Source organism: Apium graveolens, unplaced genomic scaffold, assembly GCF_009905375.1.
Source record: "Apium graveolens cultivar Ventura unplaced genomic scaffold, ASM990537v1 ctg4793, whole genome shotgun sequence".
Lineage (NCBI taxonomy): Eukaryota > Viridiplantae > Streptophyta > Magnoliopsida > Apiales > Apiaceae > Apium > Apium graveolens.
In genome coordinates this window covers 35,309-50,632 of record NW_027418691.1, presented here as the reverse complement: position 1 = coordinate 50,632, position 15,324 = coordinate 35,309, and the positions used below count along the sequence as shown (strand labels likewise).

The 15,324-nt window shown below is 41.6% G+C and overlaps 4 protein-coding genes across 4 annotated transcripts; all 4 read right to left on the bottom strand.

Moving 5' to 3' along the window:
- Positions 1–1,723: 1,723 nt before the first annotated feature.
- LOC141702215 (L-type lectin-domain containing receptor kinase IX.1-like) lies at positions 1,724–4,041 on the bottom strand. The gene has a single exon (XM_074505904.1). The coding sequence runs from the start codon at positions 4,039–4,041 to the stop codon at positions 1,963–1,965; it is 2,079 nt and encodes a 692-aa protein (XP_074362005.1). The 3' UTR covers positions 1,724–1,962.
- A 1,339-nt stretch (positions 4,042–5,380) lies between these two features.
- Positions 5,381–7,420, bottom strand: LOC141702214 (uncharacterized). Its single transcript, XM_074505903.1, has 2 exons — positions 7,325–7,420; positions 5,381–5,887 (listed from the first exon to the last, which is right to left on the bottom strand). Exons 1-2 carry the CDS (start codon positions 7,418–7,420, stop codon positions 5,381–5,383), a joined length of 603 nt encoding a protein of 200 aa, XP_074362004.1.
- Positions 7,421–11,612: 4,192 nt separating this feature from the next.
- Positions 11,613–12,041, bottom strand: LOC141702213 (uncharacterized). Its single transcript, XM_074505902.1, has one exon. It carries the CDS (start codon positions 12,039–12,041, stop codon positions 11,613–11,615), a length of 429 nt encoding a protein of 142 aa, XP_074362003.1.
- Positions 12,042–12,701: 660 nt separating this feature from the next.
- Positions 12,702–13,502, bottom strand: LOC141702212 (uncharacterized). Its single transcript, XM_074505901.1, has one exon. The coding sequence runs from the start codon at positions 13,500–13,502 to the stop codon at positions 12,702–12,704; it is 801 nt and encodes a 266-aa protein (XP_074362002.1).
- Positions 13,503–15,324: the final 1,822 nt, after the last annotated feature.

Sequence of the window (15,324 nt, the reverse complement as noted above, 5' to 3'; positions counted from 1 at the left end):
GTATGTCCCACAGACGGCGCCAGATGTTACGCCCAGATCCTTTCGGTCACTTGAACAGGCTTCGTCTGGATTGAAGGTGGTTTCGGCCGTACCTGAAAGTGAAGAGAATGCGAGGGTTTGTACCCCCGATTCACCTCCGGTGTGAGAATCAGAATCTGGCTGTAAGAATAGGGTAATAATACAAGAAAAGCAGAGTGTTTACGAGAGAATGTGTGTATGTTTTGTCTTACTTCACAAGGGTTTTTATACCCAATTCTGCCTTGAATGTCCAGCCGTTACAAATGATTAAGGAGGGAGTGAAAAGGGGGCGTTATGTCCCTTGTTCTGTCTAACGGTCTGCGAGTAGTGGGTCTTGGCCTGGGCTTTCGTGGGCCTTCGCTTCGCGGGCCTGGAGGTCTTTCGGCCCAGTAGCTTAAGCGCATATTGGGCCTTCGTTCAATGGGCCATGTTGGGCCTATAACCAACATACTGGATTCGGATTCGGACCGGATCGGATCATAGATGGATTTTTTAAAGCATAATCCATATCCTAATCCGTAGGATTTTCGAATTTTCGGATCAGAGCTCTACTCCATTATATTTAGAAAAAAGGCTGAATTTAGAAAAAATGTTGAATTTATAGTACATGATAGAAGTTTTCAATTCTGTGGTCGATTACTCGAAGCCATTAAAAGCTTAACAAATTTACGATGATTCTTTCGAGCATATTAAGCTGGGACTTAAAAAAATAGCTATGGAATAATCCTTCCCTCGTGCTATGTTCATAGCCATCTTAACTTTACGCTTCGCTGCCTCAAGTTTCCTTGTAAGGAGCAGAAATGAAACCTTGCAAAGTGGAATTTATGGTTCGAGGAAATTGAAATGTTTAGTGAGGCTGAGTCGTGTTGTCGCCAGTTGGGACTTGTGTGTGATTTAATACAAGCCCAATGAAGTACCAACCCAATAAGCCAAGCCCAATTGCTAAATGACCTGACTAATTTTTTATATTTCATGTATTGTATATTTTTAATTCTTATACATATACTAGTTTATAACCCGTGATTTGCACACGGCTATTTCAAAAATTATTTAACAAAATAAATAAATAAATTTATAATTAAAATAGAATAATATAATTTTGAAAGATTAAGTTATCTATATAATAAGTGTATTGCATCTGCATATTATGATAAATTTATTTAAGAATTACTTTCGTTATATAAGTTATTTTTATGTTATATATTTTATGAAATTATTTCTATAAATAGATTTGTCAAAATTTAAAATTTATTTCAAATTTGTATTAAAAACTTAACATAAATAACATAATTCATATTTAAAATTGTATTGCAAAATTTCTATAATTAAAATGGATCATAATAAATATATGGATCTTTTATAAACCTAATATGGATACCAACCCTAAAAATGGATAGTCCACTGGGTCAAATTAAAGTTAAAAATTATATCCGAACCAAAATATGGATACCAAACCTTAGGAAAGGGTTATCCAGCAATTTATAATATATAGATATATATATTTGGATCGGATTATTTACGGATTAGATCTTATTAAATCCATATTTTATGTATATCAGATCATATTTTTTTTATTGGATTTTATTTTAAATGATCCATATATGCTCCATTGGCTCTCGGATCGGATTGGATCGGATATCCGATACATTGACAACAATAAGTGCATAAAAATGAATGAAATGCAAAAATGTAACAAATGTAAGCATGAAAGTAAACCAATTCTTAAATATAAAGTAATACTGACGTTTCAGGATTCAACTTACGGCTACTACCTCGTACTATTACTTAATAAATATGCAGAAAACAAATCTTGTATAATAGAACATAAAAGATTGAAAATAAATATTAAGATTTACATGTTATATATCACACTTATGTAGTATTATTTAGAAGTGCTGCAGATGCAAATGCAGAACCAGAAGAATCACTGAATCAGTATTGTTACTACACGCCTGAGGAATAAGTTTGGCTTCTCTGGGTAGTGGCCAAACTGTTTTCTAAAGACGTAGAAGACTGATCTGAGGGTGTGAAATAGGTTGCCACAGGCATCTTTGCTGGGAGAGCAGGCAATGAAGCATCAAGATCATTAAGAACATGAATAACTTGCCTAATGGAAGGCCTACTGGTCCTATCTGGATGTGCACACCAAAGCCCGACAATCATCAATCGTTTCATTTCATGCTCATCGTAATCCCCAGAGAGTTTTGGGTCAGCTGCTTCAAGAATTTGTTCCGTTCCATAAAGGTCCCAAACCCACTTTACTAACTCTTTCCGACTTTCGTCAAGCTTAACATCAATAGGTTTTCGACCACATGCTATTTCCAATGCTACAACTCCGAAGCTGAAAACATCCGACTCCCTGCTAGCTTGTCCTGTGACAAAACATTCGGGGGCCATGTAGCCTCGTGTCCCGGCCACAATAGTTGTTTGTGAGCCCTTATCATGATCGACAAATCTGGCTAATCCGAAATCACCTAGCTTAGTGTTGAAATTTAAATCTAACATGACATTGCTTGATTTAATATCTCTATGCACTACACATTGCTCCCATTCTTCATGTAGATAAAGCAATACTGACGCCAGGCCATGAGCGATTTTATACCTTGCATTCCATGACAACAAGCTCTTCCCCTTGAAAAGATGAGAATCCAGGCTACCATTTTGCATGTACTCATAAACAAGTAAAAGATTATTTTGTTTATGGCACCAACCTATAAGCTGCACCAAATTTTTATGTCTCAAACGACTAATGATCCTCACTTCCGATGCATACTCTTTTATTCCTTGACTAGAATCTCTTGATACTCTCTTGACAGCCACATAGACATTCATTTCTTTCAAGAAGCCTTTGTAAACTTCCCCGAAGCCTCCTTCTCCAAGTTTTTCAGTAGGCGCAAAGTTACTTGTTGCTTTAGCAAGAGCATTATACGAGAACTTTTTAGGTCCAATTCCTTTCTCAAATTCACCATCCATGAAATCATCCCTAATAAGAATAGGATCTTCAATCTCGTCTATCTTTTTTTTCTTGAAGATAAGGTATATGGCCAAAATGCAAACAAGAACAAACCCCCCTACTACCAATCCAACCACCAGACCCATCTTTATATTGTTTGATTTGGAGGTTGTTGGAACATTTGTCCTCGGATTAGTTTGACTTGGACCCTCTGCATTTGGATTAGAATGACTTGGAGGCACTGCTACCGGATCCACTGGACTTGCTTCATCAAACTCCAGATTCGAATTGAATACCCATGAATTGATTTGATTGAGCGACACTAGGTCTCCTGTTGTAGCTGAGAAGCCAAAAGTGACCCATTCAGGCAAATATTCTCTTAAATCAACTTCAAAGTCAAGAGTCTGATTTGCGGCATTATCAGTGTCATCTGACCTTGAACGGAAGGCAACACTAAGATTTTTTGAACTAGAAGCATAACTTATCCACGCTTCATTTGTCCAGCCATTCATAACACTAGCGTTACCATCAAACCAAGGCACACTAGCATTAGATATCACAGAGTTGATATCCACACCAACATGCTCGCGAACATCATCCTCATTATGCGGGTCCCAATTATCGTTGAGGAAAATGTCAAACTCAACAGCAACAAATTCATTGGCGGTGCTGTTTATATATCCATCACTATTAGAAAGGCCAAATGTTCCACCTCCTCCCAGGACCCCGCTGCCATTTGCAACTAGAAAGAACGTCATCCCGTCCCCATGATTTGGTCTATTTTCCGAATCAATCACAAAAGCAAAATGAGTAGTGAAGTCAGTAAGGTTTCTTGAGGCCTTGTCCCATAGATACAAAGGTTTTTTATAAGTAACCCGTCCTATGCTTGGAACAACTGATGATCCATTTAACTTTTTGGCGAGTTGGATGACCCCGCTGGAAAAAAAGACATCTCCCTCAGAATTAAATTCAGCAGCATCGTTAGGATTGAAACTGGCAAAGTTAAAATTTAAAGCTGCTGCAAAATGAAATATACTGAAGAATAGCAAAGAGATAATGATGCAACCCATGCTTTAAAATTGTTTGTCAACGACTGAATTCCATCTGCCGTAAAATTGTTTTCATCCTAAAGAACATGGTAATGTGCTGACCGACTTGTACCCTGTCATAATCATTTAAAAAATGTAAGATTGTAACAAGTCAGAGAATAAACTGAGATAATTATAAACCAGCTTGTTACACAGTTTAGCTAACCGGTTACTTTGACATTTGTGAAAGTAACAGATAATGAAGCATGCGTGTACTAATATTTTTATTGATCATGTATGTACGATTAATGAACAAAAAATCAATAAAATTTATTCAAGTTGGAGCATGGGTGTGCCTTGAACAGATGATGAAGCTAGTTATTTAAATTATTTATTTCTAAATTTGTCACCGGACGATTGAAACAGGAGAGTTTGACATAGAAATGACAAGAGTGGGCAAGTGGTAATAAAAAATGAAAATGTGTTCTTTTTAATGGAAAGAAAACTTCTTATTAAAACATCTGCTCGTTACACAGAGTCTCCAACAATAAACTCTAGATAAGAAAATATTGTAGCTATTAGACAAACATGGTATCCTAGCCAAAAGGTGACAACACAATTTGCCTGCTTCTAGACATGATTTAATAACAGATCTCTCCTCTGTTGTAGCTTCAAATGACAGAACTCAAAAATATGTTGGACAAATTTAGTATTTTAGACTAAGTTGTGAATAATTTTGAGACTCTATATGAGTGAGACACATTATGTGTTAGTGGTGTGTATTTATTGGAACGTATTCTCCTCTTCGAGGGGATTCCAACGCATATTTACACGCTCAAAATGAGTAAAAGGTGAATGAGAACTGATGTTCCAAAGTTTTACTTTTTAATATGAAAAGTGGTTTTGTACCACATCGAGAGTAGCACAAACCTATTCCTTAGTTTTTCTTATAAATACCATGTACCACATCGAAAAGAAAAACAAGTCCTTTCAAGCCTTTCTTTATAAATAGAGTCTTAGGGCATCAGTTTTATTAAGTCAAGGGAATAAGAGTCATCTCTTTCATTCTCGGTCTCTTTAGTCTTAAATTTTTTCCAATATTCTGGTGATAGTTCTCGGGCTTAGTTCAAGTTCGCTGAGAGTATATTCGATCTATCGATTATACTGGTATCTCGTTTTATCCTGGGAGGCTATCGACTCGCACATACGGTGAGAGGCGAAATAGCTTTAAGGAGACAGTTTCAACTGGACTCGAGGATCTCCATTTGGTTATGTCCTTTCTTTCTCTGTTCGATTTCGTTTACTTACGCACACACTTATTTGATTTATATGTATTAATCGCAGATTGTATTCACAAAATATGGCCAACCTTGTTGTAGTACTACATCTCTTTAGACATTGCTTTCACAGTTGCTTCTAAGTCACTCTCGATCTCCACATTATGCACTCCCAGATCCTTAATCCACCTTATGCCCTCCTCCACTCCACGAGCTTCGGCTTCCAGAACTGTTACTTGCCCTTGAAACCTCATATTTTTACCTTGAACAAACTGCCCACACTCATTCCTGAGCACCGTCCCCACACTGTATGACAGTTCTCCTGTAAACAGAGAAGCATCTACATTTAGATTATGCCACCCTTCTCTCGGAGGTTTCCATTTAATGTTATTATCCTTCTCTACAGGTTTCATGGACAGTGCTGCTGTCTTTAACTGTTTTGATTTCATTGCTTCCTGCCAGTCATGCTTCTGTTTCATACTAATCTCCACGACTGTTGATGGATTAATAATTTTTCCTTCCCATATTTTCCGATTTCTTGCAAACCAAATGCCCCACAATATCATAGCAACATTCTCCTTCTCGTCGATAGTTCCTGTTGACGGAGAAATCTGGTAACAACAAAGATTGAGATTTCTTGCCGGAATTAAGATCTATGACGCTGGTTATTCGCTGGAAAATCAAGCGGTGTGTGGTGGTTTGTGGTTGTTTTAGGGTGAGATTGATCAGAGTAAGTGGTGACTCTCTTATCAGCTCTCAACTTCTTATCCTCTCAATGTGCCTACGTACCCTTTATATAGAGATCAAGCCTGACGTAGTTCTTGTGGAACAAGAAATCTAATGGGCTTAGACTTCTTATTCCTAGGCCCGATAGAAGCCCATCCAAAGTCCATCTTCTTCTAGCTTTAGGAATGTCCAACTATGAGGCCCAACCGCGAAGGCCCAAGGCTCGTCCGTAATCGCGGGACTTCACAGATAGTGCATCTCCCTGCGCAAGGATAACACTCCGCTACAGCTATTTCCCTTGATTTACGGACGCAAGTATAGCCACGGTTCACCCCAAGTGCCGGACACATCCCTGTCCCCCGAATGAGGATAACCCACTAGATAACAAGACAGGTGATCCCAAGCTCTTGGGTGCAAAGTGCAGGATGACTTCAAAGTTCTCCAACGAGGACACCCGTTGAATACAAGAACAGAGTTCCCAAAGCACACACCAATGTTAACCCCACATCCCCAACGAGGACACCCGTTGAATATAGGAGGAGGCCTTCAATCATCAGGCATACCCCTGGAGGCCCTCAAGCTTTTCACAGACATCCCCTTCCTTGACCGTCTCAAGGAGGGAATTCATCAAAGAGTACCTGCAACAAATACATTAGTAAAAATAATCTCCACTGCTCCTCTCCATGCAAGCTTTATCCTAAAGTCACCATTGAGAATACATAGACCAGGCACAGGACGCGTCCTAAGACCCTGGGCGCGTCCTCACCTTCATGAAACCTGCATAGCCTCCTCAAAAAACCCTGGTGCAGAGCATTCCACTACGCAGGGCGCATCCTAGGAAAGACAGGCGCGTCCTCCAGCTGTTATTGCCACAAAACCACAATTATCAAGTACTTTCACCAAGACTAACGCGTCCACCACGATTGGGCGCGTCCTTCCCTAATCATGCACTCCCAAACTTCACCATTACTAGACCACTAAACATCTCCTCAAAGGTAGGCGCGTCTAACATTCCTGGACGCGTCCTAACCATCCACGATGCAATATCGGTTTTGACTATACTTAATCTGCATTCGACCCGAGTCAATCCAATGCCAAATTTTGGGTATAACAACTACCCCCCAAATTCCATTTGCAGTTGAAAACAAAATTGGAATTTTACTCACAACCATAAGCAAAATTTGGATTACCCCATTGCAGTACATTAGGATGCGTCCTAAGATATAGACGCGCCCAAGGCTTCTATTCACAACTAACCGTTGCGTGACAGCTGGCGCACACGTCATCCACCCACTTTTCTATAAATACCTCGGTCACATCACATCATTATCACATTCCTGTTTCCTCTCTCTCCAAAAACTGCCATTACCGCCACCGCAAGAAGTTAAGCCCAAGAATCCAACGATTTCACCGGCCATTAATCGATTTCCTTATCTCAATCCAACCCCCAACTTACGAGGTACACAAATCTCCTCTTATTTCTTTATTTGGCCGAGCAAATTGATTTTAGTGAGCATGAAACCGTTCGTATGCTTCATTTTTACTTTGAATGTTCTTCATTTTCGTCGAGTATATATATGTGTATATATAACGAATCTCCATATTTTGCTCTTTGGATTCTTGAATTATATATTTTTAGGGTTTTATTACATTTTCCCCAAATTGCTAACAGTCGTTTAGAATTCCACTGCATTGCAACCACATAGGATGCGTCTACCCTTCAGGGTGCGTCTTATATTCCCTTGTTTAAGACATATGTTTAAGTCGTTTTAACCAAAGGCCACATAGGGGCAATACTCTACTAGGACGCATCGTCGCATGTTTCCAGTATCTTCCTTCTTTTTTTAATATGGACGCGTCCTCAAATTTTTCTTCCTTCTTTTGCAGCTGGAGGACGTGTCATCTTCATCACCTTTCCATCCATTCAAAGTCCTCAATAAACGCCTTGGGATTTACTCCCCACACTTAATCTCTTTCAAACCCGATTTTTCCGAATTTCACAGGACGAGTTCCTTCCTTGAAGTAGAAAGACGTGTCTTCGATTCCCTCAAGTCAAAGAGCTCTATAATGTCTGAATCCAGTTCTGATTCTATAGATCAAGTCCCCATAAGCTCTAGAATAAAAAAGAAAGAATTCAAACAGAGAAAAACTCCAATTCTCCATGCTAGGGCCGCAATCGAAGATTGGACGGACGATGAGATTGTACCCACCACCAGCCAACAGCCCCAACGCATGACTATTTCAGACGAGGACGCATCTCCTTCTCAGGACGCGCCAGCTTCTCAGGACGCGTCCCCTCTTAGTGTAAGCGAATTTGAAAAGAGGGTTCTAGACCTTGAGGCATATCCTGTGTCCCCCCAGAAATCTGATCCTCCTCTAGAACATTGGGAACCTTCAGATGTTGAAGTGGATTGTGACTGGACAAGGCTTGGTACTCTAACTGAGGCAGAGAAAAATGCCAGAAGGAAAAAAGAAGGTAAGCTAGCCTGTGTAGCTCTTGACTCTACGACAACTGACTGGGAAATCCAATGGCATATGAAGTACTATGACATGGAGGGCATCTGGGCGCGCCCTCTTCGTACAATAAGGCCACACATTTTTAACATTGGGAACCAAAGGATCCCAAGGATAGTTCTCACACCAAAACTAATTTCCTTGAGTGTGGGCGCGCCCTTACATCCATACATCAAGAAAATTTTGAAGTGGTATGATGTGGCTCCAGTCCAACTATCCCCAAACTCGTACAAGCTAGCTTGGGCTCTGTACATTATGTACCATAACCTGGGATTGGGCGCGCCCTCAATGAAAGAGTTTAGCTTTTCCTACAGCATCAGGAAATCCATTCCCGGGTACCACTTCCTGGTTGTCAACAAATGGCTGAACAACAAGGGATTTAATGACGGTAAGATCAGTCATGAACGAGACTGGAAGGAACCATTTTTCTACATTTATGATGTCAAAAGGACGCGCGCTCATTTTAATCTAGAGCCGAGTAAGCACAATGTCTAGGGCGCGTCTTCTTTCTCAGGACGCGTCTTCCATTTTGTAACCCTTTCTCTCTTTTCTTTTTGTAACCTCCAACTTTCTTCTCTAGATAAAAGGACTCAGAAAGAGCTAACAGGAAGGAAGAAAAAGAGAGCAGTGAAGGTATTGTAATATGCTGAGAAGCATTTCAACCTCAAGGATATGATCACTAAGGAGAACTTGAAGAAAATAGGAGCTTTGTCCCCACGAGTGGGTTCTCTCTGCAAATTTCAAGATTTTCATAATGGGAAGCCCATTCTCACTACCTCTGAGAAATCCAAAAGGCTCCATGCCATAGAAATTATTCAGCCAGACATTAATAAAAAGGTGGACTTAGAGCAAGGTGAGGAATTATTATGTATAGGATGCGTCATGACTCTATGACGTGCCATTTTTATGCTTACCTTTTCCCTTTAACTTAACCCGACTTATAGACGTTCCTCTACATCTGCGCTTTCATCTTGGGCGCACCTTACTCTCAGGGCGCATCTCTTTATAAAATTATAGGACTGCTATTAGCATATTACTTATATCTTTCCATATATCCAATATGCTCTTAGTTAGGACGCGTCATATCTTTAAGGCGCGTCATACTCGCACATGCATTTTCATATCTTTGCATTCATTTTCCTTGACATCTTTTCATGCACTTACATGTCTTTAACTGCATGCATGTAGAATCTTTATATTATAATACGGGCGCGTCCTATTATCTAGAAGCGTCTTCTTTATTCAACTAACACCTTTCCATGTTCATATCACATATATGGCTTCTCTTCCGAAAGGATTTGCTATTGGACCTTCCAAAAAGCTAAGGGCCAAGAAACAGGCCCCTGCAAAGTCTGATTCAAAGGTTAAAGACCCCACTCCTGCTGTAACTCCTTCTCCTCCACCAAAAATAATTGACACTACTGTGCTTGACATCCTTAAGAAGGAGGAGGACGTGCCCTCAAAGCGTCAGAAAGTAGTCCCAGATGATCAATCCTTTGTGCTTCGATATCTGGGTGCGTCCTCAGCCGGCGACTTCTCTGAAGACGAAGTTAGAGGCTGGACTTTCAGGACAGAGCAACAGACAGAGGAGGCAATGGTGAGGGCTGCAGTTGAACTTCATTTACACGCCAGGAAAAATGCTAACATGTCTGCACGACTCAGGGCACGTCTTGCTGCCACCGACACTGTAAAGAGCCAAGCTGAAGATAAGATAAAATCTCTGGAAAAGTACATTAATCTGCTTGTCCAAGAAAAGGATGCCGAGATCAAGCACTTGGAGGAGGACAAGATGCGTCTTGAGGCGGAGAAAGCCGTGTTGCAAGGTAATGTCTCCTCTATGGAGAAAACGATGGAGAGTGTTATCACACTAAATTCCACCATGCAGCTAGAGCTTGACACTCTAAACGATGACAGGCTGCATGGGTGGAAAGAGGAGAAAAAGCTAGTCTACCAAAATGGCTTCGCAGCTGGGTTCGAAGAATGGTGCTCTAGGTTTATTACAAATGACCCAGAGTACTCTTTTTCTAAGTTCGATGCAGATACCCAGATATGGGTCAATGACTTCAGAATTAGGGCTGCGGATTCCATTAAGAGTAAAAGAATTTTTCTAGGCTTGGAGGAAGAGGACGCGCCCTCTGCTCCTACTCCGCTTCAGACTCAACCTCCTCCTGCAGACAACCAAGACAAGCCTCATGACGCGCCTCCTGCCTAGGACGCGTCCTATGTTTATTCATGGAGTTTTTTACCCGAACTATTTAAGGGTGCGGGCCCCTTGAAGCCTTGCAAATTGTAATGATTACTTTTGAACTCCTTTTATTTGCACGTTTTCATGATATTTCTCTTTAATTTGCATCTGCATATCTTTTTCTTTATCAACTTTACTCTGTCACAAGTATGGGCGCGTCCTGTACAGAGGACGCGTCACCTTTGAAACATTATTATTCTTTCGACTATCACATATTAAGCAGGTGTTATTAAAGGGCGTGTCCTTTCTATTTGGACGCGTCTGGATAGAGTTGTCTGGATAGTGTATTTTTAAAGAGCATGATATGATGCTGCATTTGTGCATTTAGATAAAACAGAGTGTGTGGGGCGCGTCCTTAGTAAAGACACGTCTTCCCTTTAACTATATTTTGTCAAAATTAAAGAAACATAAAACTGTCGGAGCATCAACCAAGATAAGTTGGGCGCGTCCTTGGGAATAGTGTGCGTCTTAGTTCCATTTTCACTTGAGTTTTGTTGCCCCTTTTGACAGCCACTACTTCAATTAACATCTGTATAGAACTATCACTCAGGGCGCACCCTATGGCTAGGACGCGTCATGCAACCAAGTAAATCAACAAATAAACTGCCCTTTGGAAAATTTTCAAAGTTTTTTATTAATAATGCGCTCAGGTGTCAGAAGTGCACCAGTCCCATGGCTACTATGCTCTGTAGGGAATTTATTCGAAAAAATAACCCTTCAACTAGTTCTAAGATAAGTAGTACATGCACTACCCCCCTAGGCTAGGAGAAATTTATTTTATTCTAGTCTATGATCTGGGCATAGCCCTAAATATATAATAAAAGAGGTACGTAAGGGGCCAAGGCCGTGCCTTACTGGTAATACTTTCGGAGATGTTCCGCGTTCCACGCTCGCGGAACCAGCTTCCCTTCTATATCTTTAAGGTGATAAGTCCCTTTCCACAAGATGGCCTTTATCCTGTATGGTCCTTCCCAATTAGCTCCAAATACTCCATGTTGGGGGTTCTTCGTGTTGGGCATCACCTTCCTAAGTACCAAATCTCCCACCTTCAGAAATTGTCCCTTTACCTTTTTGTTATAATACCTTGCGGCACATTGCTGATACGCTGCGAGCCTCAGCTGAGAATTTTCCCTTGTTTCTTCTAAGAGATCCAAATGAAGCCTTTGATTAATCTCTGCATCCTCCTCTATATAACGGTCTCTGCGAAGCGATCTCGAACCAACTTCCACGTAGACCATAGCTTCATATCCGTAAGTAAGAATAAACGGAGTTTCTCCCATAGTAGATCATGGTGTAGTGTTGTATGACCACATCACTTTCGGGAGTTCTTCAGGCCAATTTCCTTTGCGCTATTCCAGCTTGGCTTTGAGGGTATGCTTTATTACAGCTTCTGTCTGCCCATTGTTTTGAGGATGATAGACCGTCGCAAACTCCTTCTTAATTTTTAAATCCTCATACAGTTGTCGCAACTCCTTGCTGTCAAATTGCTTCCCTTTGTCAGATACAAGCTTGTACGGGATTCCAAACCTGCACACGATGGAGTTGAAGACAAAATCTCTGATTTTCTTTGCCGTGATGGTTGTCAATGGCATAGCCTCCGCCCACTTAGTAAAGTAATCAACTACGACCACCGCATATTTGACATCCCCTCTAGCTTTGGGCAACTCCCCAATAAGATCTATCCCCCACATGGCAAATGACCACGGGCTTATCATAGACGTCAAGAGCGTTGCTGGCATAGATGAGTAATTCGCAAAACACTGGCAGCGATCACATGCCCTGGCAAAATTTACAGCATCCCCTCTCATTGTTGGCCAATAATATCCTTGGCGCAAAACTTTCATCGCCAACGAGCTACCCCCCGAGTGATTGCCACAGATTCCTTCATGTACTTCCCTCTGGATGTAATTTCCTTCTTCTTCGTCAACACATCTAAGCAGCTATTGATTGAACCCTCTCTTGTATAGAACTTCGTCGTACATCACATATCTTGCAGCCTGATAGCGGAGTCGACGAGCCTTAAACTTATCCTCGGGGAGTATCCCTTTGTGAATGTAGGCGAGAATGGGCATCATCCATGTTTCCTTGGGAGTCCCATCCACTTGCATAATCTCTATCTCTGGGATACTAGGAATCTCCTGGATCTCAAGGGGTATGGATCCTAACAACACAACCTCTTGTTGCAACCCCATTTTTTCTAGAGCATCCGCGTTACCGTTCTTCTCCCGTGACACACATTCCAACCTAACTTCTTTGAACATTCCAATCAGGCGCTGTGTGCATCTCAAGTATAATTCTGTTCTTGGGCCTCGCGCTTGAAATCCCCCGTTCACCTGATTCGCCACCAGCTCTGAGTCACTCATCGCAATTAGGTTTCGCACTCCCATTTCCAAAGAGATCTTTAGGCCATTAATCAACGCTTCATATTCCGCATCATTATTTGTTGCATAAAACTTGAAATGAATTGCGCTCATCAGATGATGGCCTTTTGGAGACACGAGTACTATACCCATACCTGCTCCTCCATTGTTAACTACCCCATCCACATGTAAGATCCACCAGGGATGTAGAGACTCCTCCATAGGCTCCTCAATATGAGGTGGATGTAGCATCACCAAAGCTTTGTCATCAACTTCAGAATCAAATTCTAACAAGAAATCAGCTAAGGCTTGCCCTTTAATCGCTGTTCGGGGCACATATTCCAAATCAAACTGTCCCAACTCCACAGCCCACTTCAGCATTCTTCCCGATGACTCTGGTTTGTGAAGGAATTGCCGTAGCGGGTTTGTCGTACGGACTTATACTCTATGGGCCTGGAAATACGGCCGTAATTTTCTTAATGCAAGAATCAGGGCATAAACCAGCTTCTCCATGCTTGTGTAGCAAGTTTCAGCATCGTGCAACCGCTTGCTCACATAATACACTGGTGACTGCTGCCCATCTCCCTCTCTTACCAGAACTGCGCTGATCGAATACTCAGACATTGCAAGGTACAGTATTAGAGATTCCCCATCCAATGGTTTTGATAACATGGAAGGGTTCCCCAGTTGTTCTTTGATCTTTCTAAAGGCCTCTTCACATTTTGGTGTCGATATGAAGTCCTTCCCCGCCAGCTTAATAGCTTTGAAGAATTCCTTGCATCTATCGGACGACTTGGAAACAAATCGATTTAGCGCGGCAATCCTCTCGGTTAAACTCTGCACCTGTTTTACATTGGTGGGTGACTTCATATCCAACAATGCCTTGATCTTTGCGGGGTTGGCCTCAATTCCCATATGGTTGACGATGAACCCGAGAAACTTGCCCGACTCCACGCCGAACACACACTTTTGTGGGTTCAACTTCATGCGAAACCTCCTTAAAATGTTAAACATTTCCATCAGGTGCTTGATATGGTCATTTGCCGCCTTGGACTTTACCAGCATATCATCCACATATACCTCCATGGTTCTCCCAATTTGGTTCTTGAACATCATGTTTACCAACCGCTGGTAGGTTGTGCCAGCGTTAATCAAACCAAACGGCATTCCTATGTACCAGTATAACCCCTTGTCAGTGATGAAGGATGTATGTTCTTGATTGGAACCATACATCGGAATTTGATTGTAACCAAAGTATCCATAAAACTTAGCAAGGCATGCCCTGCTGTCGTGTCAACCAACTGATCAATTCGTGGGAGCGGGAAGCTATCCTTTGGACAGGCGTTATTGAAATATGTGAAGTCCACACATATCCTCCACTTCCCGTTCAGCTTTTTCACAAGCACTGGATTTGCAAGACATTCGGGATATAAGGATTCTTTGATTAGTCCCACCTCCAACAACCGGTCTACTTCTTCTTTTAATGCTATCGCTCTTTCCCCGCTCACCGGGCGGCATTTTTGACGTATGCCCATATAATTTGGGAAGATATTCAATCGGTGACTCATTACTCCTGTGTCGTTTCCCACCATGTCTGAATGACTCCATGCGAAGACATCAAGATTTGCAATTAAGAAGCGGGTGAGATTTCCCCTCATTTCATCACCTAACTGAGATCCTACTTTCAAAACCTTGTTCGGGTCATCTTTGTCGACCGAAATAGATATTGTGTCCTCGGCCGGTCCCATCTTTTCGGCGGGCATAGGGATCCCGGGATCCAAATCAAAATCAAATTCTCGGGGGTCCTCGACTTCCACTTTTGCATCTGAGGGCGCGTCCTCATGAGTGGGAGCATCTACCTCAGGACAAGGCATGGTTTTGTGCAACGCAGGTGTAGAGGGCGCGTCCTCATTTGGAGGAGCATCAACCTCAATTCCATTTTTACTATTCAAAGGCGCGTCCTCTTTTTGAGGAGCATCCACCTTGAAGTTATTTTCGAGACCTTGCAAAATCTCACTTCTTCCTTCCAATTTTTCCCCGTTAACCTCCTTCTGCATGATCTCCTCTATATGGTTCACCACAACTTCTTCCACGCTACGGATCTTCGAAACATTCCCCAACGTCAAAACAGAGTTCCCGGTGATATGGGTTTCTTCCTCCTCGGGGCCTTCTACAAGATAGTGGGCATGAACCTCTCCACTTG

What these genes read in the sequence shown, in the direction of transcription:
- LOC141702215 (XM_074505904.1), bottom strand. Translation starts at nt 4,041, where the DNA reads ATGGGTTGCATCATTATCTCTTTGCTATTCTTCAGTATATTTCATTTT.
- LOC141702214 (XM_074505903.1), bottom strand. Translation starts at nt 7,420, where the DNA reads ATGGCCGGTGAAATCGTTGGATTCTTGGGCTTAACTTCTTGCGGTGGC. An exon ending in AACAGGAATGTGATAATGAT is followed by an intron (nt 5,888 to 7,324) that starts GTGATGTGACCG and finishes TGTTGTTACCAG; the next exon opens with ATTTCTCCGTCAACAGGAAC.
- LOC141702213 (XM_074505902.1), bottom strand. Translation starts at nt 12,041, where the DNA reads ATGGGAGAAACTCCGTTTATTCTTACTTACGGATATGAAGCTATGGTC.
- LOC141702212 (XM_074505901.1), bottom strand. Translation starts at nt 13,502, where the DNA reads ATGCTGAAGTGGGCTGTGGAGTTGGGACAGTTTGATTTGGAATATGTG.